Below are 27,524 nucleotides of genomic sequence, written 5' to 3' on the forward strand. Positions count from 1 at the left end.
GATGCTGAAACATCGGTGCAGTTCTTAAAAGAGTGTGTGAAGATGACAGATGGGAGTAAGTTACAGTGGACAAGTAGGTATTGGTGTGTCTGCATGTGATTTTTAGCAGATGGCAGGTTCCTCTACTGCTTCTGCTCCCTCGGTTACAGCCTTCACACACTTAGCCATTGTCTGGGAGGCTCTGCTGATGGAGTCTATGAAGATTAAAATAGGAGCAAATTTCAGAAATTTAGAACAAAATCCAGCATGAGCATTATAACTCTAACACAATGCAGGTTAATGTCTCTTCAACAAAGCATACAAAGCCCCATTCACTCTTTCTAATTAAATAAAAAGAGAAAATTCAGGATTTTTACCTGTCATATAGAAGTCTTTCACAGAGAGTTGAGGGGGAACGAGAGGGTCTGCAAGCAGTGACTGATTCACAGCCTGGGAGGAGAAAATGTTAAAATCATTGTCACTGGTCTGGTCAGAAAACGACAAGATAAAGTGAGAACAAGCAAAAGCAAGAGACCAACCTGAGAGAGCTCATTAGCCTGCTTGAAGTAGTTCGCTTCCTCCACGTCATCGTAACGTACCAGGTTAGGGGCCACCTCTGCCAGCCTGTCCCTCACCTCTTCTAATGTGTCATAGGGCAGAGTGACTCCAGCCAGCTAGCACACACAAAGCACACTGTATGACTTCATGATGTATGATATATATAATACATAACATCATGATCTGATAAAGACTACCTGCATTAGGTGCCTGAAATCAAAATGTTAATGTCTGATAGCCTGAAAGCTATTGAGAGCAGACACAATTTTACAAAATCTCCATAATATTTTGTGTGTGTGTGCGCGTGTGCCCACGCACACGCTCGCACGTACCTCAGAGACAGCCCGAATGATCTTCCAGTCCTCACGGGCAATGCCAGGTGGGGTAACTGCAACCCTGGTCTGCTGGGCACGTCCCTCTGTGTTCACATATGTGCCGTTCTTCTCTGTGTATGCTGCACCAGGCAGGACGACATCCGCCATAGGAGCTCCCACATCACCATGGTGACCTGCATTAGTGATAAAAGGATTAAGAACATTCCACTATTACTACTGTAGCTTTACCCATGTCATAGAATTAGCCTAAAATACATACAGTTCTACGCAAAAGTTCTGTGTATGAAATGTCAAAGCACCGGAATAATTTCAAATAAACATTAATATACCAAAAACAAAAAAGTTTTTGGTAAGATAGTTAGAAGACCCTAAATCACATGCTGGTGGTGCACTGGTTTAAGTGAAAAATCTAAGTTACATAATCCACCTCTTAATTCAGATGTAGTTGATCAGGTTTGGTGTCCAAATTATGCGTCTACAGTTAAGTGCTGGAGCTAAGAGGCTAATATTGCTAACAAGCAGTAGATTTTCCCTGCTCTAGCACACCAACTAAGCCTCTTAATTTACTGATGAGCTGTATATTATGGGGGGTGGTTAGCCTCATAGCTCCAGTGCTAAACTAAAGCAGCAAAATTTTGACTCCAAACATGTCTCTGCTGATTGACTACATGTAGGGTAAGTACAAAATGTTGTATATTCGATTTTTCACTAAACCATTCTTTTAATACGTGCAATGGCTGAGGTGCATCAAAGACAAAAGCAGGAAGCAGAGCTAACCTACACAGACAATTTCATAACATTTTATATTAATGTTTGTTTGCATTTACTCTGTTAGTATTTTAATGAGCAAATCAACACAGACTAACCCTGGTAGATAATAAAGCTGTCTTTTGGTAGGTCTGCTCTGGTGATACAGCCAGCATCAGCCCCCAGCAGGAACAGCACTTTGGGAGGGTTCTTCCTGATTGCCTCTACGCCAGGTTTATAGCCCACGTCTAGAGCCGCCACCTGACTGGCCACTCTGGAAAGACACAGCAAGAAAAGACACAAGGGCTTAGTTCAAAACACCCAGCTATAGAGCCAGACACAGCTAAAGATAGTTACTGATGTTCAAGGCTGAAAAGAACTCATGTAAGCAATTTCAAGACACAGTTTTACACAGTGTTTTACAGTACTAGTACTCTTGGGTTGGCAAGTTCAATTTACGGAGAAGCTAACCAGAGCTGAATAAAACTGGATTCAGATCACAGCTGTCATCTGAGCATCTCATTAATATAGGTTAAAGATGGCCAGAGGCAATGCATGTGATAATAAAATGGCACAGACATGAAATTGGACTCACCTATGCAGCACATTCAGGACTTTCCATCCTTCCTCTACTCCACTGCTGACACGGACATTCTGAGCAATCGTGGATACAGCGCTCAAGATGGCAGCACCATCAGCCCTCTGCAGACAGGAACTTCCCACCACCACCACTGGTCGCTTGGCTTGGGCCAACACCTGACACAAGAGGACAGAGCTTTATTAACTGCTATCAGTGCCTAACTTTTTTGCCTGGCCAAAAAAAGATCAAATTCTATACTAAGTGCTTGAGAACTGTATTGCTGCATATTAATAGACTAACTCTATACCTGTCATTGATACCTCAATTACAATATTTACTACATGGGGAAAAACAAATAAAATAAGAACTTCAGATTCTGAGAAACCTGGTAGTAAGGTTTCACATGATGACTCTGTACCTGGCAGTAGGGGTGCTTTCCAGTAGCGATCTCCTTCAGCACTTGAGTGGAATCACCCAGATGGTTGTAAGAGTAGCTAAGATCCATGTTATGACCAACCAAAGCAACCTGCAGGTCATTATGTAGCCAACTACAGAGGGGGAAAGAAAGGGAAAGAGAGGGAAAGAGAGAGAGAGAGAGAGAGAGTTATTATAACACAGTAATGTTATTGCACATTGGAACAGTATGTCTTCTGCTGTCATGGTAATGAAATTCAACTGAAACCCACCTCTTACGGATACGTGCATTGAAGAGGGGAGCCTCATAGCGTGGATTTGTTCCAATCAGAAGCAGCAGATCACACTCCTCAATCCCGGCAATGCGGGTGTTCAAAAGGTAATTAGATCTCAGGTCACTTCTGAGGGAGTTACAGGGGGAGAGAAAGAGAGTTCAAAGTGTATTCCCTAAAACACTGACTCTGTTCATGACCTTGGACTGTATTCAATACAAAATATAATGAGCTGAGAGTGGTGTGGGGGGAAGAAAAAAGCCCCCAAAAACTACACATCCACAAACAGCATTACATCTCAGAAACACTGAACAGAACTCACCCAGCACCAGCCATTGGGAAGAGCTCCTCCGTGCACAGCAGCTCGCTGTCCAGTTTGTTCAACATGTCTTTTAGGGCCACCAGAGACTCTGCATCCACCATTCCACCAGCAATGGCTGCAATCTCAGAGCCCTGGACCCCCTGGATCTGCAAAACCATAAATTACACACACACACAAATGTACGTGTCAAGAAAACTGAAGTACACTACAATTCATCATGCACAGAAAAATACTTACGATTTTCATTCTTAAATTGTATTTTTTTTTTTCCTTATTTTACTTCTATGTTGTTGGTTGGGACACCACAATACAAGACAAACTGTTTTTTTACTTGCATATAATTACAAAACTTGTGAATGACAAAAAACATTTATTACAACATTTTTCCCCCACAGTGCTTTAAGATAATTACCATAGCAGCTATACGCATGAGAGCATCCTCCCAGGTAGTGGGCACCAACTGATCGCTGGCATCTTTTACCATGGGCTGGGTCAGACGCTGCCTCTTCAACCCATCATAGGCAAACCTGAGAGAGAGAAAAAAACTGACGACTTGTTCCAAAAGGTATGATGCTATTGTATAAGTCATTACTTATGACTCCTCATTTAAATGCCATCAACTAATTTTTTTGCCTGTATTTACCATGATTTGTCCCTTTTGACAAATTTTCCCAATCAAAAGTGAATTTCAAAGTCAGGAGCTTGATTGATAGCGTGCGACACAGTGGATAATTCGGTGATGTGAGAGGAGAAATATCTCTAATTGAGTCTATAAATAATAAATGTCTAATGATTGTCTAGTGTATGTGCCCTTATGATGCAATTGTTAAGGGCACAAATTCAGCAATTTTTAATTACTTTAGATTGGTTAAAGGTTAAACGGTGGGCAGTAGCATTTTCTAGGCATTCACCTGGTCTTGTCTGAGATCCACTCCTCGTTTACATCTTCATTGAGGCGCGGCAGGACCCTCATTACTTCACCACCTCTTGTGCTCACCACGATATTAGAACCCACTGCATCAAGGACATCAATGGATTCTGTCTTCCTATTAGCAAAATTCAAACACATTATTGAGTAGTTGCTTTGAATGGATTTTTGTTTCTACTGATTGCAAAACTACTCCATTTTACCTTGTTTCCCAGGGTCGGGCTGTGAAAGCGTAGGGTTTAGATGTCAGAGCTCCTACAGGACACACATCGATCACATTCCCCGACAATTCAGACATGAACATTTTCTCTACGTAGGTGCCAATCTGCATGCTGTTCCCACGGCCTGTGGTGCCCAGATCCTCCACGCCTGCAATCTCACTAGCAAAGCTGAAATAAACAATAGAACAATGTCTCATGTCAGTGTAATGAACTGAATATTGTGTATACTGTTACATCAGTTCTAAGCAATCCATTCTGACTCATATTGACCAAATACAGTTTCTACAATTATCAATTAAGGAAAAACAGAAAAACTTCAAATACATTACCTGGTTTGAATTCAAACAACTATGCAGTTATCAAACATAATGTATAACATCATAATATATAATATAACAGCTATGAAGTATAATAATGAATAATTTACAATAAGGCAGAGCTGACACACTGAACAAATAATTCACTTACCGGACGCAACGTGTGCACTGAATGCAGCGTGTCATGATTGTTTTGATGAGTGGGCCAATGTTCTTATCCTCCACTGCTCTCTTCCCCTCTGTAAATCGACTTCTGTCCGAACCAAACATCATTGACTGGTCCTACAATCATACACCAGAAACGCATTTACAACGTGACTTCAGCTGTAACTGAGAATTAAAAAAAAAGCCTTCAAAGTCTTCCCTACCTGCAAGTCACACTCTCCTCCTTGGTCACAGATTGGACAGTCAAGAGGGTGATTGGCAAGAAGGAACTCCATAACTCCCTCTCTACCAGAATAAATATGAAGTTAAAGTAGTACAATAACTTGGCAGATACTAGTAAATAGGTCTAGAGAGTCAGAAGTAAAATATGACAACAGACCTGGCCTTCCGTGTCTTCTCAGAGTTTGTGAGAATGTTCCATCCTTTCATGACAGGCATAGCACATGCTGCCACAGGCTACCAGTAAAGAACAGGAGATATTTTTAGAAAATAATGGTAAACAATTACTTGACCAGTACAGCTCTTGCTGCAAGCGGCAGTCTTGGCAAGCTAAACCTTGTCAGTCTTGTTTTAAGCTTGTTCAAAATTGCTGATAGCAATATTTAAAAAGTTTAAATAATAATAATAATAATAATAATAATAATAACGTCATTCCCAGCATAATAAAGTAGATCAATTGATAAACAGTCCCTTGGTTAGTAACAATTATTACATTATCACAATTATATAAGATGATCACAATTATTTACACTGACTGCAATCGTTTTCCACCGTTGTTGGACTTAACCATCATATTACACAACAAGCAAAATGTGTGCTGGATTAAGACAAATAAACATAACTAAAAAGCAGTAAATAAAAACTTGCATTGAGAAACCAGGGAATTCATGAACACAAAAAAGTTCTTAAAACTTGGTACTCCAACTTGTTTTTGTGGTGGCAGCATGAATAAAGTTTATTTGTTAACTAGGTAGAAAATTCTAATGTTTTTAGGTGGTATGTTAGCAGAATGAGTGTTTTCTTCTTCCTTATATTTTTTTTTAAGAAAAGAAATAGCTTTGACTTTACGCATGATTTTGTATAACTGTATTACTGACATTAGTTTGAGTAAACAGCAAGGAAAAAGGACAGCTAAAACAGCTAACATGGCCACTTCAGGCTTGTGTTTTAGTAGTTGCACACAATTAACAAAAGAAGAAAATTAAAACATTAATTGCAATTATTCATGTAAAAATTAATCTTCAGCTAAACTTTAATGATCCTGACAGCCCTGGTAAAATAAGTGCTGATTCTCTCATACTTTAACATATTTTACACACTAAACCCATTTTAAATGGAAAATCTCACAATTAAAAACAATAAGGTTGCGTGCATAAATCATGCAGCCTAATTCCTGAATAAATCTACTCTTGCAAGGCCAGACATGATCTCATAACGAGAACATCTGGGGACAACCGTGTGAAATTTTGGGCAGAGCGGAAAGAAGGGGGCAATGGTGCACTCGTTAACACTGTCTGACAGAAAACAAGCCTGTCATGTCCCATGGGTAAGTTAGCCTGACAGAAAATTCCAAGGCCTACATATACTGCACTCAAAAATAGGGTCCTGTATAGGAACACATTACCTTTGGCGCTCGCTCAATCTCCACCAAACACATTCGGCAGTTTCCTGCCACAGAGAGACGCTCGTGATAGCAGAAACGAGGGATCTGCACTCCAACTTTCTCACAGGCCTGAGTAAACAGACGTAGCAGCTTAGAGAACATGTTTCCATTCAACAATGACTGAACACACAACTTATTATAGAGTCATCACCTGAAGTACAGTAGTCCCTGGTTCCACCATCACAGGCTTGCCATCTACAAACACTTCCACCAGATTACTCGAGGCCCGAACAGAAGTCCTTACTGTAATCAAGAAGATCTTGTGTTACATCTCACTTTTCAAGCATCCTTAGGCAAAAAAATATAATGGATCACAAGGCAGACAACTATTTCTTTAAAGACAACAAAGATGGCCCTTTATCAGGTCCAAATGGATCAAAATATTGCTTTCCCTTCACAATAAATGTAAATGTGTCAGAACATTTAAGCATGTTATTTTCTGCCCAATAGATGTCAAGTGCAAAGTATGTAATCTATGATTTCTGTATGCATTGACAGCAGGTAATACCCTCCCTTAAAACGGTGATGTGCATAGGTTTACCATTGTTAGAGGCAGTAAGGCACCCTTTGGAGTGGGCAGCCCCAGCTAGGGCTCGACCAACCGCTGGCAAACGCAACATGACTCTGTAGAAGAAAACAGCATACAAATATCAGTACACTAAACATGTAGGTTAAGTCACGGGCTGTTGTTCTGGGTATACTGTCCAGAACAGCTGGAGACACATACTTGGTGCTATAAATAAGTTGTGTGATAAAGTGCCCAGATGTAACGCTACACAAGAAAATCTGACCAGTATCGCACATAACGTTACTGTCCAGAGAGCACTTTTTAATGTAGCAAGCTGTTAAGCTAAGTTGCTGTTCTCAATGAACGAGACAGCGACGAAGTCAGACATTTTATCACAACGTATGCATAACAACAACTTATAAACATTATGAATTTAATGAAAAACATTCTGGACATGGAAACTCCTGCATAAACATTAGTAATGACCACTGCACCTCTGCAAATCTCAGCGTGTTGACGTCTTGAACAGTGTGTTACAGTGCACTTAGCATAGCATAGCTAGCTAACAAGCTACACTGCTGGTCAAATCAAGGACAGAGAGAACGTTTCTCTGTTTACCAATTCGTGTGAATTAAATAAGCATTCATTTACTTTTTCAGTTAGACACCGTGCTCAACCATAAACAACTGGAAACCAACAACAGCAGGAAAAACCAATCTTATTTCTTACCTTAACGCTATTTGGCCTTCTAGACCAGAACAGCGGAACCGTAGTCAGTGCATTCAGTTACGAATGCGCTTTCGGAGAATTTCGGCCATGGTGACGGAAATAGCCGATTCACTACGACGTGTGAAAAAAGAAATAAAACAAATAAATAAAAAAAAATACGATAATTGTAAATAATGTGAATGATTTTATTGTGTTGGCTGCAGTTCTAGTTTAAAAATAAATATTAGTTAAAATGTTTAATGTTACGCTTCAGTTTTGACCTATCGTCACGTCACTTCCGTTGCTCGTCCGCGGTTCTAGATTTAAAAAAATGTGTACTTATTTTGATTTGAGAGTAAAAACGAGGCGTTAATTTAGCCTTTATTTCTCAGTGTTACTTCATCATTCATTCTAGCTCAAGCATAATTATTTATCTCAGCTCTGTAACTATATTTCCAGTGTCTTCACGCCATGTGGCTTTTAAGTGGTTTTAATAGAAGTAAAAGGGAAATAATTTGCGCTAGAGGCATTAAACTGTTTATTTCAGTGTTGCATGCTTTCTCGTGTACTTTAGAAGTGTTTGGCATTTTGTTAGCTGAAGTAAAACTGAGGCAGAAAGAGGAGGAGTCAGTGCGTCAGCGTTATAAAAGCATTTCCGTGGCTCTTTCTCGCTCCTTCGCTCTTCCTCCACGTCAAGGCGCCGACGTCTGTACACGAGGTCTTCACAACCGTTTTCACAATGGGCTTCGGTGATCTGAAAACCCCTGCTGGACTTAAAGTCCTCAACGACTTTTTGGCGGACAAGAGCTACATCGAGGGGTGAGTCATATTAAAGCGGGTTATAACCGCATTTGATTCATATTTAACTAGCTAACCTAAGTCAGTTTGCATTTGGTTGCATGCGCCGGGCTCTGATGTTGGTTAAAGTGGGTCACGGTTTCTCAAAATAGCTTATTAAAAAGGTCGGTGGAGGCAGTTTTGTAATGTATTGATCCCTTTGTCTTTAGCTCAGTGTATTCGTACTTATTCTGAGGACTCTTGGCCTAGTGCTGAAAGATTTTGTCAAAATCGCAATATAAGAGTGCAGTTTGTCACACGAGCTGCAATATTAATTATAGCCTACATTATCAAAGGATTATTTTACGATTAAAGTGCGGGATTTGAATATAATAAAACAGCTTGTTAAATGCCTTTAGACAAGTTAGACCAATCAGAGGCAACCAAATCTACCGGTGTGGTGACATCACAGCCACAGCTTGCTTGGGCACACTGCGTTCAGGGGTCCCCCTCTAGCCAGAAAGGTGGATGTTCTGGTGGTCCTGGCAAAAAAAACAGAAGCTTGACTTCTAATAATAGCAGTTTAAAACCTAATTTTAACATTTGAATTGGGGAAGATATCTATTCTGAGCATTCAGCCCTACCTTGGCTTCTGTATAAAGTTGGCCAACCACTCACTTTGTGCTTCTTTTAGTTTGGAAGGCTTTGTATGCAAGTATGGTATCAAACTCTGGAGCTACAGAGCTTTCTTTATTCATGTAGTTCTTTCTGTGTACTTTTATGGCAGTTATGACTACATAGATCCATTTTAACTACATATGTATGACTCTCTTGGAAGAAATGTGACTGTACCTGTCTGTATCCTGATTGTATATTGTTTCACAGGTATGTGCCATCCCAGGCTGATGTTGCTGTGTTTGATGCCCTCTCTGGAGCCCCCCCAGCTGACCTGTGCCATGCCCTTCGCTGGTACAACCACATCAAGTCTTACCAGAAGGAGAGGGGCAGGTAACCATGGGCATCACTGCTTAACTAACAAAATCCCATAATCCTCAGTGCATGATGAGTCACATCACCATCTTTCGGCTGAATAGATGATGCACAATCTTTTAAACCCTGATGCACTTGAGCGATAGTGAACGCATGATTGTGTGGATGCATGTACGTAGAACTTACTCTACCTCTTCTCACAACTTCTAGCCTCCCAGGAGTGAAGAAGCCATTGGGTCAGTATGGACCTGCTGGTGTGGAGGACACAACTAGTGGTGCCCCTCCTGCTAATGATGATGAAGAGGATGATGACATTGATCTGTTTGGCTCTGATGAGGAGGAGGTTGGTTTGTTTACGTTACAATATGTTCATACTGGTTGCATGATTTTTTTTTTATTATTTTTTTTTTCACCATCTTTCAGCTGATGTTGTGATGGACAGTTTTCTTCCCTGATGGCCAGACTTTGTGTAAAGGAGTGTGTTAAGTTTTTATTTCACCATCTCATCCTGTACATCTTTTCCCTGCTGCCTTAGGATGAAGAGACAAAGAGGATCAAGGAGGAGAGGCTAGCAGCATACAACGCAAAGAAGTCTAAAAGTATGTATGTCTTCTGCCCATCATGGCTCAGTTAAAAGCCACCCTGAATCTCTTAAGCTTTCACTTTTTTTAGTCTGCTCTGATTCAGTTTGGCCATTTTAGATAGCCCAGCATTCTGATGGGCAACTAATGCACAAATGCCGACCATGTAAACAAAGGAAATGCTGGAACATTGACAAAGTTCCCTGAATCGGGTGCAACGAAACTAAGTGAAAGTGAGATTTAAGGGTTTTTCCCCCACCCAGTGTTAAATCTTTTAGCTAGTGTAATGATGATCTTATCACCATCTTTCGGCTGATATTTGGGATGGACAACTTCTTACACCTGAAACGCTAGCTATTCTGCTACCTGGCTGCATTTCTGCTTCTTGTGGCCGCTCCTAATTCTCACTTTAAAATGCCCCTTTAGAGCCCGCCCTTATCGCCAAATCCTCCATTCTTTTGGACGTCAAGCCCTGGGACGATGAAACGGACATGGCCAAGCTTGAGGAGTGTGTGCGCAGCGTTGAACTGGACGGCCTGGTTTGGGGCCAGTGTAAGTGTGCTTTTATTTTTTTCTTTATTTATCCCCCCCCCACTTTAAACAACATTTTTAGATCTTTTTTTTAAAAAGCCAAACAGCACTGGATACCACAGTTTGACTGTTCAGGTAAACAATTTGTGCTTTCTCCCTCCTTTTATAGCCAAGCTGGTACCTGTTGGCTACGGCATCAAGAAGCTGCAGATTGCATGCGTGGTAGAAGACGACAAGGTGGGAACCGATCAGCTGGAGGAGCTGATCACTGCCTTCGAGGATTATGTACAGTCTGTCGACGTGGCTGCCTTCAACAAGATCTGAAACATCATTAAAAGCATTACACAATAAAATGGCACTTAAATTCATTTGTGGTGTTGGGTTTTCATTGGGGGTGTGAGTGATGAGGGGGAAATGACCGGCTGAAAATGGATGAGTCAGAAATGAGGAGAGGGAACGACCTGTGAATAGTTATTCGCTTTTGAGACGTTTTCTTTCTCCAAAGGCTGCACTTTATTCAATTTGGGTCATTTTCACGCTGTCATTGTAGAAAATAAGTTTTCTGAAAGAGGGCGGGTTCCCGCGCTTTCCTGTGACGTCACGCGGAGAAGCCCTGCGCCAGATACGGGTGCCGATGGGATCTGAATGGAGAAACGTTTTCAGTCAGGTGAAAAAACTCAAAGACCGCAGTTTGTCAACGTCCATATGTAACGAATATACAGATATAGTTGAAAACGAATCTCATCTGCGGTCACTCGCCATTTCGGACGCACAGTGGTTCCACAAACGAATAAATATCCAGGCCTGTCGTTGCAATGCTAGCTGCTAGGTTAGCTAGCAGTGTAAGTTAGCTTGAACACTTAAGTGCCTGTTCGCTGCTCATAAACGCCGTGTCGGTTCTAAAGTACTCGGGAAAGATAAAACACGATATGACTTAGTTATGGTCACCGTTCGGATGAGTTTGTAGCTCACTGTGAGCCGTGAGTTGGACGTGCTTGCAGGCCAAGGTTAGCTGGCTGGCTAACTAGCTAAGCTAGCTAACTCCAGCCAGTCGTGTAAACGGTGTCTTAACTTGAGCGATACTGTTACCAGTGTTTATACTCGACCATACATGTTAAGCTAGTAGTTATGCTGCTAAGCATGCGAACTATGGTAACTTGGGTAACCGCTATTGGTTAAACGAATCTTCCCGTTCCACCTTAAACGATGCACCGTTTAAGGGGGAACGGGAAAATTCTAACAAGAAGCCGACGGGGAGGAAGCCAGTGTTAGCCTCGTGTTGGTTGGCTAAGTATTTACTTTTATGTTTGAGTAATACCGTGAGTCCAAGAATTAAGCCCAGGGCGTCAGGCCTTTGGCCGATGTGAGTGAATGGGCAAACGTGACATTTCCACACTATTTTTTCCAGATGCGGCTCCTAAGTTCTCCACCGTGGGTATGTGAGAGTCCATATGCAGTGATGTGATCTGCCAGCCTGTGATCTGCATCCCCTCTCTCCTCCTGGCAGGTGAGTAAACTCTAAACTGTGTTCTTCTCCAGTTTTTTCCATCGGGATGTTTGAAGTTGTGTCGCACACGAACAGTAATGTGGATGAAAATGTTTACTACTCATCCGTCTCTTTACAGACAGTACTATGCCTCTGGAGGAGAGACCTGTATCCACTGCTAAAAGTATGTATTAAGTTGACTTCCGACTGTTTATTTAAGTCTTTTACACTTAAAAGTGTTGTCTTGTGGACATTCATTTGACTATTCTTTTGAGATTTTGGATGCGTAAGTGACGCTCACTTCATATTTATCATATAATTTTTTGTAGATGCAGATAGGGAGCAAAGGGACATGGCCAACAGGTGAGTTTTAATTTCGAGTGGTTAAATAAGGATAAAGAAAAATACAGTTATTAAAAGAAGATAGTAATTCAGGTAAATCTTTGGGATTGTGAAAGGCGCTATATAAGTGTAACATTGTTGTTATTATTATTGTTATTATTGTTGTTTATTATTATTATTATTATTATTATTTCCGGTTGGCATTTGTCTTTGGGCCAGGAGCACCAGAATGCATGGGCATGCATGCTGCCAATGGAGCAGGCACACATGTTTTTATTGATGCCGTTGGCAGCAGATTAATAAATTCTCTTGAATGTTATTATTTTTCAATTAATAATAATTATTATGAGTTTTAAAAGTAGCATTTTGTAAATACCTACAGACTTACTAGAGAAATTGCTTATTACTTTAGCACCTGGCTAAATCTCCAAAACAAGCAAATTGGTAGCTTGTCAGGAAAAATGCTGTTATTATTATTCCTCTTTTTGTTCCTTTGTTATTGTTGTTAACGAGGCTGGAAGTGTTTCTTGCAAATAAGGAATGGAAAACACAAGTCACCAACATGTGCTATGAGAATTTTGATAAGCTGTAGGGATTTGTTTAGACTAGCGAATATAAAATATGTTTTCCATTTATGACCAAATCATGGCATATTGTAACAATAATGCAATGTGCTATTTTATAGTGCTAGACTTGGGAATTATGCCGTTCATGATTTGGTGTTTGTGTTTTCTTTACAATGTAGGACCAGCAGGGGGGAACAGCCAGTTGCTGGTCCCTCAAACACACCTCAGCGGCAGGGCTTCTGCAGCTGCTGTCAGGTCCTCTATAACAGTGTGGAACAGGTACATAGCTACTTTTTTCATTAGGAGCATCCATTTTTTTGTCTGTTGCGTAATACTGTTCCTGACCAGAGCTAAATATGCATTGAATGTGTTTTGACATTTTAATTAAACCCCTCTTTTAAGCATGTGTGACCCTCTAATGTATTAAAAGTAAACATGAAAAAGGAATAGAGTAATATCTGATTTTATCTTTATATTAAAGGAACGGTTGCAGTCCAGGTTTAGAATAGAAAATGAACAGAGAAACTGGTGATATTGTCTAAAGCAGGGGACATCAAAAGGGCTGGTGTGCCTGCATGTTTTCCTTCCAGCCAAACAGGAGCACATCTCATAACTTTCCAACTGTTTGAAGACTGAGACCAATCAATCAAGTGGAATCAAATGTGTTCTTGCTTGATAGGAATGAAAACCTGTGGATAAGTCATCCCTGTTAAAAAGCATGTGTAATTTAGATATGTATGGCATGTAGTGTATTCTTCTGTGTTTGGTATTACGCATTATCATTTAGAGGGACTTTTTTTCCTTATCTAAATCATTGATTTTGAGTGGTGTATTTTGCTAAAATTCAGTGGAGTTGTTTTTTTCTTCATAATTTACTGTTTTGTGGCTTTCTGTAGCACATCCTGAGCGCTAGGCACAGGGAGGTGGTGCGGGCTGCAAGGGCAAATGTGTCCTCTGGAAGCCTGATGGAGAGATTCCTCCAGGATGTGCTTCAACACCATCCCCATCATTACAATGACACACGGTATGTTTTGTACCATGAAGTCACAATTGCTTAAAATCTCAGATTATTTTGCAGATTATAACGAGCGCCCTGTGAAGCTGACACTTTGGGTTTTTAATTGTTTAATTTTTCATTTTTTAACTTACGATAATAAGTAAATTCTAGGGTTTTAGTTTTTTATGTTATGTAAGTTTTGGCTAGTGTTTTATAAATAGTATAAATAAATTCCTATTTAACTTTTCCAAATTACTTCTTTCCCTTTTCAATGTTTCTGTCTTTTTAGGCCTACCCATGATGACTTGCCTTGCCTGAGCACATTACCAGTCCCAAGGGAAGTGTTGTCAGAGGTGTGCTGTGGGTCAGAGGATGATGGGGCGTCTGTTGGGACCCGAGAGGAGATGCCCAGCTCTGACGAAGAATCCTGTCAAATGGTGCAAGCTGAAGCCACAACCACATCCAGGAATCAGAGTCAGCATCAAGCAGGCACTTCTTTACCTTTGGGCAGTGGAGCAGGAACGAGCGCACAAACTGGTCTTGAAACAAGGAAAACAAGGATGGAACCCCCAGTCCCTGAAAAGTTTTCCCCCACACAGGGATTTTTGCATAGGACTAGTGGCAAGTCTGCCACAGACAAACCACATACATCATCACACTTGGCACAAACAGTTAAACCAGAGAGTCCCCAGACTGAACCATCTAGACAACAATGTAGCTCAAAACCTCTTCTTCACACCCAGCCAGGATCCCCACAGTTTCAGCACAGGAAAGCGCACAGGAAAACTAATAGGCATAGAGAGAGGAGTGATTCCAGCCCAGGTTCTCATGCTTCACCAGCCACAAAGTGCATTACCTCAAAAGGACAGCTTGATCCCTCACGGACAACAATTGAGGAGTCTGTATTATGGACCGCAGTGCTACCACCCTGGAAGGGTCCACATAGGGAACAGACATTTAGTGAGCAATCAGACCAGATACGAGAGGTGATAGAAGAGGTTATTGAGAGGTACTGCTATTATCGTAGTCCCAGACCTAATCAGCAAGAGGAAGAGAGCAGTTTTCACCTCAGCTTGCAGTCATTAAGTGAGTCCAAGGACAGTGAAGAATGGGACAATACCTTGCAGGTAGCAATGGAGAAAACCACAGCTGAGGACAAACATCTGGCATGCCTTATGGAGGTGCATGTAAACCTTGAGGACCAAGGGTACAAAACCCAGCTGGACACAGCCCTGAACACTGTGTTAGAAAGTGGCCAAACAGAGCCTGGGGAAACCAAAGAGAACAAAGTAGAGGAGATCATTCCAGATCTTCCTCACGTACCACAGTCTTTTGTGGGAAAGACATGGGCACAGGTGATGTTTGAGGATGACTTGAAGATAGATTGCATGGTGCAAGAGTTCAGACAGGGTCACTTCCGTAGTTATTTTGACAGTGAATCCCTGGCAGCTTTTGGGAAGCATTGCAGGAAAAGGAAAAAGAACAGAAATCAGGAGAAAAAGCCTGATGATGCTGATTGCCAAGATGTTATACCTCTTATTGAGCACCATGAGGAGGACCCAGAACCCCCACCTGTGTTCAAGAAGACAAGGCGACGTGTATACCGGATGGCGTCACGCTGCCAAGTGGTAAAAGTGAGCCATGGTACACAAACTACATCCCCAATCTGCCCTGTGGTGCGGAGAAAAACATTACCTGAAGTTGGCACCTTTCTCAGTGACCCTGTGACTCAGAAGGAACCAAGCCCTGAGAGGACCCCGGATATGAAGACGAGACTGTGTGCACTCAAGCTTCCTGCATCTTACTGCAGGATTATGACTCCTCTTCAACCCAAAACAGTAGTTTATGTTCTTTCTTCCCCAGATGGAGGACAGGGTACTTCAAGCCCACTCCAGTTAAAAGAATGGGAAGAAAACGGAAGTCATGTGACGAGGAATGTGCACTTAAATACAAGTACAAGAAGACCCCTCTCAAATATTATGATCCCCTGACAAACAGAATCCTCAAAACTCCACCTAAAGGGATGTCCTCAACGGCAAGTACTAAATCCCTCTCCCATGTACGACAATTATTTCGCAGCCTCAGTCCAGACATCAACAAGGAGCGCTACACTTCAGCACGGGGTCGGTCACCCAGAGGCTCTAGAAAGGGCCGTGGTGACGGTAGCATGGCAGATCTTTGTGCTTCTACCTCTGGTTCTTGCCTGGATAGCGGCGGCCCATCAGAACCTGACTCTTCCATGTCTAGCAGCCGAAGGGCCTTGTTCAGCCGGTCCTCGATTTCCAGCAGCAGTCGTTTCCTCCTGAGCCATCTCATGCCCTCTGCCTCTCACACAGACAGCTCCTCTAGAACACAGGCTCCTTCTCATGCTGATGGTTCCCTCAAGGTTGCAGGGGCCAACGTGAACGAAGACCAGGCACAGGTGGACCATGCACCAGTCAGGCGTCGGTCTCAGAGGCAGGGAGTCAAAGAGAAACCCCTGACTCCCGCAAAGAAGCCGTCATCACCCCCTTACAGAACTAAGAGGAGGTCTGTAAAAGCCAGGTCTAGGGCAAAGTCTAGGAGCCCTCTCCAGCGGAGGGTCAGCACCCGTGTAGCTGCGGGAGGCAGAGTGTCTCCCCGAAACAAGAATTCAACCAGGGCTTCACCCAGATCGTCAGCCTCTTCTAAACTGGCTACGTAACCCCCACCCGGACCCCCAACTAAAACACAGACTGAATCCCTATAGCACCCTATAGGACAAAGTCTGCAGGAGAATGGCCATGGTGTATAGAGAGAATTAAAGGGGAATTCAAGTGATTTTTCAAAATGTCTACATAAACACAATTAAAAGTTGTAAACAAAGTCAAGGTGGTTTGATGAAAAATGCTCCATTCAAGTAAAACTACAGTTTTGAATTGCTCAGAGTGGTGATGATATGAACTAGACTCTTGAAGCATTTAATGGCTTGAAAAGCTACCTCACAGAAAGATATCACATTAAATGGTTACAAGTAAATTGCCAAGACACAGTGTTTATGATTAGGTTTTGGCCTAAAACAAATTTGTAAAATCCATTCATGGTGGAGAGGTACATGCAGGGCATAGTGAGGCAAAATAATAGGTAATTAAACTATTTTTTTTTCCGATTTACGGCTATTTAAGCATCATCATTGTCAATGTGGGGACAAAACCTTGTATCTACATTTTTGTTGTGGGTTTTTTTTTCCTAAACACATTGAAAAATAAGTTATCCTTTATTGATCCCACAATGAGGAAATTCACCTGCGCATTTAACCCCACACACACTAGGGGGCAGTGAGCACACTTGCTCGGAGTGGTGGACAGCCCTACCCACAGCGCCTGGGGAGCAGTTGGGGGTTAGTTGCCTTGCTCAAGGGCACTTCAGTCATGTCCTGTTAGCTCAGGGAATCGAACCAGCGACCTTCTGGTCACAAGGCAGGTTCCCTAACCTTCCGCCCCGTCAGCTGCCCTTTATGCTGTGTGAAAGTTTCATAATGAATGGACCGATAGAAGTAGTCCAAAATTATTCTGAAAAATATATTTTTAAGTTAACTTCCATTATAAGTTAAGAATGTTTTTTCATAATTTTGGAGGTACACGTTTTTCTTTTGACAGGATTGCTATAGAAACTCACGTGTATTTTCACTGCTTGCTTTAGATGGGAAATAAAATGGCTATATTTGCGTTATAGACATTGCAGCCCCTGGTTCCTCTCCCTACCACTGTACAGAAATCAGAGTCAGCAAATTTCTCTACACTGCAGCATTTCACATCAAGCCACTATGAATGAAATATCAACCATATGCTTGAACATCAACCACTGAATTATGGAGATGTTTTGATGAATCAGAGGAGTTCCCCTTTAAACTAGAAGGCACCATTTTAGCCTAGGCTCTTTTGCATATGAGGGGCAGACATGTAGGCGAGCAGCTGGTGTGTCTGTCAGATGCTGTATAATTTTGCACAGTTGGATTTCTAGTTAATTTTGTGTCTGTATTTCTTGTTTGTTAGTCATATCATTCATTTTTATGGTTCATGGGAATATTTTTTTTTAAGAAAAAGTTTTTTTTAAGTTTTTAAGAAATATTTTTGTCAAAATGTTTAAATATTTAATAATTACTGGACATTAAAGTTTTTATTGATTATATAAAACTTGCATTGCCTTGCATGTTTTCCATCACTTCTCTGAACGTCTCTCTCTCCTCCCTCCCTCCCTCCCTCCAAGTGGGCCATTCCATGGTTCGTTGGTCCCTTGAGACCATCATACTAAGAATCTCACTTGCATGTCCATCCAGCAGGGATGGCTTTGCCCCCATGCCTCGTGCTTATCCCACCGCAAATAACCGCTTTAATGATGCCTGGCGGTCATGGAGATCTCGAAGAATAAGAGCTCTGTGAACCCCCAAAACCTTCGAGGCAACAACTGCGGTGCTTTGATCTGCAGCTTAGCCCAGAAACGGCTAAATCGTACGAACCTGAAAGCGTGCCTGAGCTCACAGGCATGAATGTGACAAATAGCCTTTCACCTCTCTGCCTGGGGTCGAAACATGAGAATGTGTTTTAGCGAGGAGAGCGCGCGCGCTCGTGCGCAACTCGGCTCGCACGTCAACGGATGCAGTGCGCAGCCGCAGTGGCTTCGCCCGCTATGTGGGATGCTCGGCCACCGCCTTCTACCCCGTACGACCATCCCACCTTCGCTCAGCCGTGCTCCCCACCCCTCCGCCTGTCATCCTCGCTCCCCAGCCAGCCCCTTCCATCGCCGATGCTGCAGGCAGGATTTCCCCCCCTCTCCCAACCCAGCCCAGCCCGTCTCTCTTCCCGCGGGACGCGCCAACGATTCAACCTCTTTTGCAACAATGGGCCGGGACGCTCGTCGTAGCCTGACGCGCTAACGTCCTCTCTTTTTCCAGCCTTCAAATATGAATCATGCGTCTGATGCTCCAGCCGAGACTGCTCGCTAGCATCCTGATAGCCCTGCTGCATTCGTTTTCCTCAGCATCAACGGGTACGTAGACGCCACCTGTCCGCCTTTCGTAACGACACGACTCTGTTATTCCTCACGGCTTGTGTGTGTGCGCCCCTCGGGCGGGGGGGATACCCCCCATATCCTGACGATCAGACGCAGACGTGCATCATCGAGGGTCTAGATTGAGAAAGACTCCACTGTTTGGTTGTGTTTATGTGCAGCCAGGCTGAGTGTTGTAGCAGGCCGAGTCGAATGAGGGGGGCATCCGGGATCCCTGCGCCTGCACGAGCCAAAGTGCATCCTAATTTGATTATCAGAGGCTGCTGCTTTAAACATGCATGTGTTGCAGCAACCAGTGCAGGAGCTGGGGGATCATTTGCATTGCTGTTTGGACCGGTCAGTTGCTTTGCAAGAGGGTTTTGGATTTGGGTTTTTATGCATTTGAGGGGTCAGTGCCTGTGATTTACTGTGCGCTCTTGCTAGCAGCGCTTCTTCCCCTCTCTCTCTCTCTCTCTCTCTCTCTCTCTCTCTCTCTCTCTCTCCCCTTCATGTATAATTGACGGGCTTCCTGTCCGAGAGTTAACGGTGTATGTCGGTGCCGCCTCGTGTCCCTGCAGTGTCCCCCCGCGCGCAGAATGAGGAGGAGCCGAGGGAGCGCGATGCCGGCAGGACGCGGCGCGAGCACGGGCACGAGGTGGCCATCACTTACCCATCACGCCTCATCTACTATGTGAACGAGGAGGCGGAGAGCGCGCACCACGACTTGGACACTCGCGCGCGCAACCAGGCCGATGGCCAGGTGAGGTGGGCGCTGCTGGGGGCGGCCGAGAGAGTGAGTGATTGTCAGTGTGTGAGAGTTAGTGAGGGTTAGTGTAGGAATGTGTGCACATGTGACCAGAATAATAGAAACAGGTTCATTGTATATACATTGTGTTTATAACTTTACATTAAAACGAACATAGGCTCTGTGGTGACTGTGGTGGTCCCTCCTGCCAGTCTGGTCCATCCTGATGCAGGAATCTGTATATTTACTGTGGGGAAAGGCTCTCAACGCCAGGTTATTTAACACCTCGTTTAATTAAAATGGCCCATATCATGGAAAACTGACTATTTCTCTCTTTTGAAATAAAAGAGTTTGATGTAGTAAATAAACACTGTTAAAGTTTCAACACTTCCCAGTCCATACAGGCCATATATGGAAAATAAGCTACAAAAACAGCCCATTTAAAATTCTGCGGTTTTGTGATGTCACTAAAACCAGTGCATTGATGTCTATCCACTTTCGCGACAGCAGCTTAGCCCCACCCATTCAAAATGAAGTTATAAGAAGTGTTTCAGCCACGGCTGCTTTTTGAGTGACCACCATATTCACCACACAACTTTAGCTACTGCGGTTGTTACAGTAAACAAACTGCAGCAAAGTCTGACACAGATTAGTGCCTGGCCAAAAGAGTTTAGCTATTGCTGTGGTTGCAGTTAACAAATTGCAACAAAATATGACCAAACAGGTTTGTTAAAAAGGAAAAAGAAAGTCTCAAACGCAAGTGGCCACTCGGGCTACAGGCTCTGCATTTTCAGTTGCCAAAATGTGAAATGATGTGCCCAGGAGCAGAGGGCGGTATGCAATGCCGGCCCCTGTTTTGGTGAGTGTTATATGTGTGTGTGTTTGTGTGTGTGTGTGTGTGTGTGATGGAATGCTGGTTGAGCACTTTATTGTAGTGAGGCAAAAAAAAGCTGCAAGTGCTCCCCCTTCCTCCCTCCCTCTTCCTCAGCAGCTGCTGAGAATGGTGCATTGTGTACATCATCGGGCCCAGTGCACGGAGCTGAACATGGTCCACTACCCCCCCTTCCCTTCAACCCCAACATCCTTTTTCGCAAAAGTAGCACTTTCCCCCCAGCAGGGACAGAGGTTGGGGGTTTGCTTGCAGTGCACACCTCCTGCCTCATGCTGCCAATGCAGCATTTCAGGCTAAAACAGCACTCCTGTGTAATTTGAGGTATTCTTTTCTGCTCCCAAAGGAAAAGTTATTATGTTGATTCATGTAGATTTTGTGTGGGGATTGTGTGTTATGGTGGCTATTTTTAAACACCATCTTTTTGTGCATACATCCCTGCAATGTGTTGGTGCATTGTTATTCATGTCAAGGCCAATGTCCTGTGTGCCTAGAGGTGGGTAATAACTAGTTGTACTCACGCAGTTACATGTACCTGCATAACATTGCAATAGAATGTTTTCAAATTAGAGTATTTCTAATTATATGCAATATTTGTGAGGAACATAATTTACTTTTTACTCCAGTGTAGCCATTCATATTTAGTTCCTAATTCTGTTATTTGGGTTTTAAAGGGGAATTCCTGACTGACTTTTCCAAATTTCAGCATATAAATTGAGATGTAAACAAGGTAATTCAGGTTTAATGAGAAATGATGCATTGTTAAGAAACTGATTTTGTTGCAATGATGGTGAGAGGAATCAGGAGTGGAGAACTTGGGGACCCAAGTGCCCATTTTATTTACCATCTAAAATGACCAGTAATGGTACACATCTTCAGAGTTTTTATATGTAATGTTGATAATGATTAAACAATGGCAAATCTGACCAAAATACCTTTTCTTTGTATCTCCTGCATGTCCTGCATGTACCTCTCCTCCATTTATTGATTAAAAAATTATGCTTTTTAACCAGTAAATGGAGGCCAAAAGCTGGTAAAACAGCATCTCAGGCATTAAACAATGTATTTGTAACCATTTCATGTAATAACTGTTTGGATGCATTAAACGCTTCAGTCGTCTGGTTCCTATCACCACCACTGTGAACAGTTTTACTCAGAAAGTTTCTCTAGAGTGGAGCATTTCAGATGCCTTTGTTTCCCACATAACCATTTAATAATGCAGAAATTTTCCTGATGGAATTTTGATGAAATTCCCCTTTAAATAACATTTTAATTGATGGATTTCTAATCAAGTGTATTTGTTTGGAAATAAGCTACTTTTTACTCAGTTCCAGTTTAACCAATTGTATTTGGTGCCTAAGTTTGGGTTTACTTTCGCATGGTTGTTTCAGTTCCCTGAAACTAGTGCTGATGTTGGATGTACTTACAAAGTTCCATTGCAATTCTGTAGTAAACTGAGGACTTAAGTACTTGACTCTTTTTCAGTTAGGTTACTTCTACTAGTATTTGAGTCTTTATTACATTAAAGAAATAATACTATCCTTGAGTATGGGTTTAGATTTTTCTATCCGGTTCTGTATGTGTCTCAGTCTCAGAACATCCTTGTTTGTCTGACTCCCGTAGGCCGTTCACTTAGCCGAGGTGAGCTTCCAGCTGGATGCCTTCGGTTCCACTTTCACTCTGGATCTCACACTAAACAAGTAGGTGTAGGGATGTGTGTGTTTATTTGTGTGAGCGTTTGTAGGGGAGGGCGAATTCTGCAGGATTGAGTATACGCATGTGATTCAAGGCCGTGGGAGGATGCTCATATTGTGCAGCATGGCAGAAATTATACACAGTATTATGGATGGGTAAGCATATCACTGTCGTCGAAAGAAAACCTCATATCTCCAAAATGGTAACTTTACAGGAGAAGGAAAAAAACATGCTTTACTTTTAATGTAAGTCAATGGAACCAGACTTTTTTCCAAGTCATTTTGGGCCATTTCTTTTGGTCCACTCATCATGAAAGTTACACACAATATAAAGGGCAAGATACATTTTCAAATTATGTCAAAAACTGAAAAATGAAGATACAAGGTTTTCTTCCGACAGCAGCAATATATCACTTTCTCAGAGGAGATGCTTTTAGAACAACATACAGTACTGTGGAAAAAGTCAGAGACCACCCTACATTTATACATTTATTTAATTTCCTGTCAAAACAGTCATTAAGTACAAGTTATTCATTTTTTTTAGCATCTGGAAAGAACATAAAAACATATATTTAACAAAACATTACACAGACGCTTCAGCAAATAAATATAACATCAAATTTTGTACAGGATTTGGTTTGTCGGCCCTTTCCAGCTTCCATTCTTTTTAGGAGACTTGCTTTCGGTTTTTGCCAAGAAATCTGCAGGGATATTTTTCCACACCTCCAAAATTTAGTCTTAGAAGGTGGTTACATTTTCTGCTTCTCACTGCTTTAACTTCTACCAGGTCTGCCAAGTCTTGCGCAGCTATTAGGAGTGCACAGCTATTAGGAGTCCCATTTTATCCATCCATCCATCATCTAAACCGCTTATCCTTCTGGGTCATGGTGGGGTGCTGGAGCCTATCCCAGCTGTCATTGGGCGGAAGGCAGGATACACCCTGGACAGGGTCGCCAGTCCATCACAGGGCACCCATTTTATCTATACTTTTTAATCATTTTTCAAAACTCCAGGTCTGGAAAGTCCTGTTGTTTTCTCTTATTTTCTCCTAGTGGCCTATCTTAAATCAAATGTCATCAGAATCTAATCTCCTGAAAAAATGAAGATCTTGTGCCTACTTGCCATTTTTATTGGATTTTAAATAAATAAAGGGTCTCTGACATTTGCACAGTACTTTATACTGGCCGGTGTGTCTTACCAGTAAACACTTAGGACACCAAATGTTTGGGAACAAACTGGATGTTTTAGGATTCAGAGTGTCTCAGTGTGTGTCTGCTGCTGGAGTGTGTGTGTGTGTGTGTGTGTTTGTGGGTGGTGAGTGGGTGTGTGTCTGAATAGCACTGACTCATTGCAATGTCTGAGGTTTCTTATATGAAATCTAAGCACTGAAATAGATAGTTTTGCAACCTGCAGTAGTGTGGGCAGCAGTTATAGTTTAGTCAAGTGTCAAAGAGGATTTAAAGGTGTTTCTCCCACTTTTTCAACCTACTATCTGTCTGATGCATCTGTATTATAATGTTGATTGTTGTCTTGCAACAAACATAACAGATGTCAGTGGGCAGGTGCTGAGTTAACACGCTTAATTGTAATTATTGTCTGTGTACACAGTTGAAATATACTTGATTATTCCTTTTAGCATGCCTTGAGAATGGCTGTTTTTATGATTTATTGTTGATGCGCAGTACTGTGCAATAGTCAAAGACATTATTTATTTATTTACTTTGCATTTGTTTACTGTTTTAAAAATGCCGTAAGTATAAGTTATTCGTTTTCAGGAGATATTTTTGAGAAGATGTAAGGTAATCCATTTGCATAAAGAATTAGAAAGAAAACAACATGACTTTCCAAACCTGGAGTTCAAAAAAGATGAAAAGATTACAGAGAACATGTGCCTCATAACAACCACGCAAGTCCTGGTAGACACCAAAAACTGTCCCCATCAGATAAACAGCACTTAAAGCTTTCATCTTTGAGACAAAGGAGAAAACTCTTGCTTCAGATCTGAAAACATCCACATGTATTTTTGCCCATCCTTCCACTGTGATAAGACAATCCAGTGCTACCGGTTGAGAGGAAGAAAATTTGCAAATCAAGCAAAGAAGCTGCTGGTTTTCTCAGAACAATGCACTGACCACCCCAGAGCCCAGACCTCAACATGACTGAATGTGTTTGGATTAACTTGGATTGTGAGAAGCAAAAAGTGCAACCAACTTCGAAGACTGAACTTTGTAGGTGTGAAAAAATATCCCCGCAGGTTTCTTTGAAAAAACGTAATCACATCTCCTGAAAAGAATGGAGGACACACAAAAACAGAAGAAAAATATATAGATATTATCTTTAGTTTTTGAGGCTCCTGTGTAATTTTCTGTTGTATAAATGTTTTTTTACTTTTTATTAATGCTGGAAAATGAATAACAATTACTGAATGGCAGCTTGGACAGGAAATGAAATAAATGAAAAGGTGGTCTCTGACTTTCGCGCTGTACTCTATATTATCTCAATAATTGTCCTATTTTGTAGCGATCTGCTGTCTTCAGACTACGTGGAGATCCACTATGAGAAAGATAAACCAGTCCTGTCGAAGGTAAGACACATATACCCATTAACAAAACCCCTCAGAAGAAAATGTTATAATACATATTATGTGTGTTCATACGTTTAGGGAGGGGAGCACTGCTACTACCATGGTAGAGTGAGAGGGAACGAAGCCTCTCGAGTGGCTCTGTCAACTTGCAGTGGGCTTCGGTAAGACATACTCTTGATCCTTCATGTTTGTTTGTGTGCATGTGTGTGTGAGGGTCCATGCCTGCCTGTGTTTGTGTGACTGAGTGTGCGTTTGGAGACCCACTGTGAGGCCAGATGGCAGGTGGAGTGCATGAAAGGGTTTGAATGTCATCATGTTAGTGTGTGGCAGTGTATCACAGAGAGAGGCAGGACGAGAGAGCAGGCAGGCATATACGTACTATGATAGCAGTCGCTGTATTTTTTTGTATTTACCAGGCAAAATAATTCCTGCTTTTGCTGACCTTTTATATCTTGTCTGTTCTGCTTTCCACCGTTCTCTTCTAACAGTGGAATGTTCGACGATGGGGTGTTTGTTTATCTCATCGAGCCCTTAAACCAGACTCACTCCACGGTAAAATTCTACCTAGTGATCACCTAATCACTGTTCCTTATATTGGAAAATCTGGAGCACTTTATAGACCACTGTATTAGCAGACAGGCTAATATGTAGAATGGGCTTTAATCACCATACAGCGCACTATTTTAGGAAAACATTGTGGGGAATTTCCGGTTCACTTCCACAGTAACAGCACAGTAAGCAGTGTGCAAGCGATGTACCTTAGCGCAGGGGTTCTCAACCTTTTCCATCTCGAGTCACATCTGTCACAACAAAACAAAACTCAACTTTTTGCTTAAAAATGATTTTTTTTGAGCAATTTCAACACAATTAGGTTAACATAAACTTGTTTTTGTGGCAAAACGCAGGTTGTATGGTGGCAAATCAAGCAGAATTTTTTGCTAGTGGACAACAAATAAAATGGACGATTGAGTGTATTTTGTTTCTAAAGGCATCCATCCATCCATCCATCATCTAAACCGCTTATCCTTCTGGGTCGCTGGAGCCTATCCCAGCTGTCATTGGGCAGAAGGCAGGATACACCCTGGACAGGTCGCCAGTCCATCGCAGGGCAGACAGACAGACAGACATACACATTCACACCTAGGGGCAATTCAGCACGTCCAATTGGCCTGACTGCTTGTTTTTGGACTGTGGGAGGAAACCGGAGTACCTGGAGGAAACCCATGCAGACACGGGGAGAACATGCAAACTCCACACAGAAACGACCCTGGTCACCCGGCCTGGAATTGAACCCAGGCCTTTCTTGCTGTGAGGCGACAGTGCTACCCACTGCGCCACCATGCCGCCCTGTTTCTAAAGGCAAATGGCAAAAATTAGTTGAATCTGCTCCATGCACCGTTGTTGCAGAGCATGTATTAATATTGTTGACCATTTTAAAACATTATATTGTCGCTGTCCAAAGAAAAACATATATCTCCAAAGAGTTTACAGGAGAAGTCAAAAAACATTCTTAACTTTAAATGTAAGTTAATATAAAGAGGTTTTATTTCCAAGTGATTTTGGAGCATTTCTGTTGGTCCATCCGTCATGAAATTTTCATACAGCGTAAAGGGCTTTCGAATGATGTAGAAAAATAAAAATCAACAAAAATGGAGATGGATGTTTTTGTTGGACAGCGACGATACGTTTCATGTTAAGTGAGATTTTTTTTAATTGATTTTTATTACAAAGTGCCATTGAGGGCTCACCCCCTCAGTACTGGCCAAAAGACCACCAGAGGGTGCTTTGCAGGCCAGTTGTGGTCTGTGGCTGAGTGGTTGACAAACACTGCCACAGCGGAGATTTAGGAGCCCATACCCTACATTTTTTTGCACTTTATTTTTCCTCCAAAGTCCACTTAGTATGTTCCTGTAGTTTTATGTACCAAAACAGTCATAATGACATAATCGTCATCTTTACATGACCATTTCCCAACCGCTCTTTATCCCTTAGACTTGAATAGTGTTTTTGTTACTGTGCCTTTAAGACTGATATGTGTAAATAACCTCTCTTCTGATTGGCTGCACTATATTCGTTCAAAAAGTGTCCCAGGCTGAAACACTCATTATAAATTCAGCGTGAATGGGTGGGCCTAAAGTGCTGTAGGTTGAAAGGGAGGATGTATGTAAATGATTTGGTTTGTCCTCACAGAAACAGTGAATTCAAAACGGGCTGTTTCCGCAGCATAGTTTTCATATATATGGACTGTGGACACTCTGTGACATGTGAGTAAAAAATTGTTTTCTTCAATCGTGAATTCTTTTCACTTTAAGTCCAAGTCACACTAGCTGCTCACCAGTGCAAGTTCTTAAGCAAAAGTGCATTTATGGTGGGCGAGATAGCCACTTAGTATCTACTAGGTTTGCTACTTGGCTAAGCACTGCTGAACACACCATTTATCGCACTGCTGCCAATCATTCTAGTTTTCTACATTTGTATTACAACTCAGTGTGCAATACTATGCAAGTAGTATCTGGAATAACTTTGTTTACTTTTGTGTTTTTACAGTTAATGGTTTGCAAGTTAGCTAGCATTCTAACTGAACCAAAGTGAAGATTTCTCTTGTTTTTTTTTGCCAA

The 27,524-nt window shown here is 42.0% G+C and overlaps 4 protein-coding genes across 4 annotated transcripts in view; 3 read left to right on the forward strand and 1 right to left on the reverse strand.

Moving 5' to 3' along the window:
* Positions 1-102: 102 nt before the first annotated feature.
* Positions 103-7,851, reverse strand: ndufs1 (NADH:ubiquinone oxidoreductase core subunit S1). The gene is made up of 19 exons (XM_036569850.1): positions 7,739-7,851; positions 7,043-7,125; positions 6,653-6,744; positions 6,463-6,570; positions 5,218-5,294; positions 5,042-5,123; positions 4,825-4,955; positions 4,339-4,524; positions 4,119-4,253; positions 3,620-3,734; positions 3,208-3,353; positions 2,886-3,014; positions 2,618-2,747; positions 2,215-2,375; positions 1,739-1,893; positions 870-1,045; positions 519-653; positions 357-429; positions 103-194 (listed from the first exon to the last, which is right to left on the reverse strand). The coding sequence occupies exons 2-19, from the start codon at positions 7,119-7,121 to the stop codon at positions 103-105; spliced, it is 2,202 nt and encodes a 733-aa protein (XP_036425743.1). The 5' UTR covers positions 7,122-7,125; positions 7,739-7,851.
* A 471-nt stretch (positions 7,852-8,322) lies between these two features.
* eef1b2 (eukaryotic translation elongation factor 1 beta 2) lies at positions 8,323-10,964 on the forward strand. Its single transcript, XM_036569851.1, has 6 exons — positions 8,323-8,536; positions 9,380-9,502; positions 9,695-9,827; positions 10,020-10,083; positions 10,492-10,617; positions 10,766-10,964. The coding sequence occupies exons 1-6, from the start codon at positions 8,457-8,459 to the stop codon at positions 10,918-10,920; spliced, it is 681 nt and encodes a 226-aa protein (XP_036425744.1). The 5' UTR covers positions 8,323-8,456; the 3' UTR covers positions 10,921-10,964.
* A 211-nt stretch (positions 10,965-11,175) lies between these two features.
* zdbf2 (zinc finger, DBF-type containing 2) lies at positions 11,176-18,162 on the forward strand. Its single transcript, XM_036569846.1, is given in 8 exon segments — positions 11,176-11,263; positions 12,005-12,103; positions 12,222-12,266; positions 12,412-12,445; positions 13,170-13,269; positions 13,887-14,014; positions 14,277-15,865; positions 15,868-18,162. Coding segments are annotated over 6 exon segments (2,691 nt in total). The 5' UTR covers positions 11,176-11,263; positions 12,005-12,103; positions 12,222-12,229; the 3' UTR covers positions 16,671-18,162.
* A 523-nt stretch (positions 18,163-18,685) lies between these two features.
* Positions 18,686-27,524, forward strand: part of adam23a (ADAM metallopeptidase domain 23a) — a 31,555-nt gene continuing 22,716 nt past the window's right edge. The window contains exons 1-6 of the mRNA XM_036569852.1: positions 18,686-18,994; positions 19,573-19,754; positions 22,252-22,328; positions 24,843-24,906; positions 24,985-25,067; positions 25,395-25,458. Of these exons, the coding sequence (XP_036425745.1) occupies positions 18,916-18,994; positions 19,573-19,754; positions 22,252-22,328; positions 24,843-24,906; positions 24,985-25,067; positions 25,395-25,458 (549 nt within the window). The 5' untranslated portion in view covers positions 18,686-18,915. The remainder of the gene's footprint in view (positions 18,995-19,572; positions 19,755-22,251; positions 22,329-24,842; positions 24,907-24,984; positions 25,068-25,394; positions 25,459-27,524) is intronic.

The sequence above is a fragment of the Colossoma macropomum genome, unplaced genomic scaffold (assembly GCF_904425465.1).
Source record: "Colossoma macropomum unplaced genomic scaffold, Colossoma_macropomum, whole genome shotgun sequence".
NCBI classification, from domain to species: domain Eukaryota; kingdom Metazoa; phylum Chordata; class Actinopteri; order Characiformes; family Serrasalmidae; genus Colossoma; species Colossoma macropomum.

Coding starts and splice junctions, on each gene's coding strand:
- ndufs1 (XM_036569850.1), bottom strand. CDS start 7,121: ATGTTGCGTTTGCCAGCGGTTGGTCGAGCCCTAGCTGGGGCTGCCCAC. Junction 4,525..4,824: donor CAGTGCACACGTTGCGTCCG/GTAAGTGAATTA, acceptor TGTTTATTTCAG/CTTTGCTAGTGAGATTGCAG. Junction 4,254..4,338: donor GCCCGACCCTGGGAAACAAG/GTAAAATGGAGT, acceptor TTTTGCTAATAG/GAAGACAGAATCCATTGATG.
- eef1b2 (XM_036569851.1), top strand. CDS start 8,457: ATGGGCTTCGGTGATCTGAAAACCCCTGCTGGACTTAAAGTCCTCAAC. Junction 8,537..9,379: donor GACAAGAGCTACATCGAGGG/GTGAGTCATATT, acceptor ATTGTTTCACAG/GTATGTGCCATCCCAGGCTG. Junction 9,828..10,019: donor TTGGCTCTGATGAGGAGGAG/GTTGGTTTGTTT, acceptor CTGCTGCCTTAG/GATGAAGAGACAAAGAGGAT.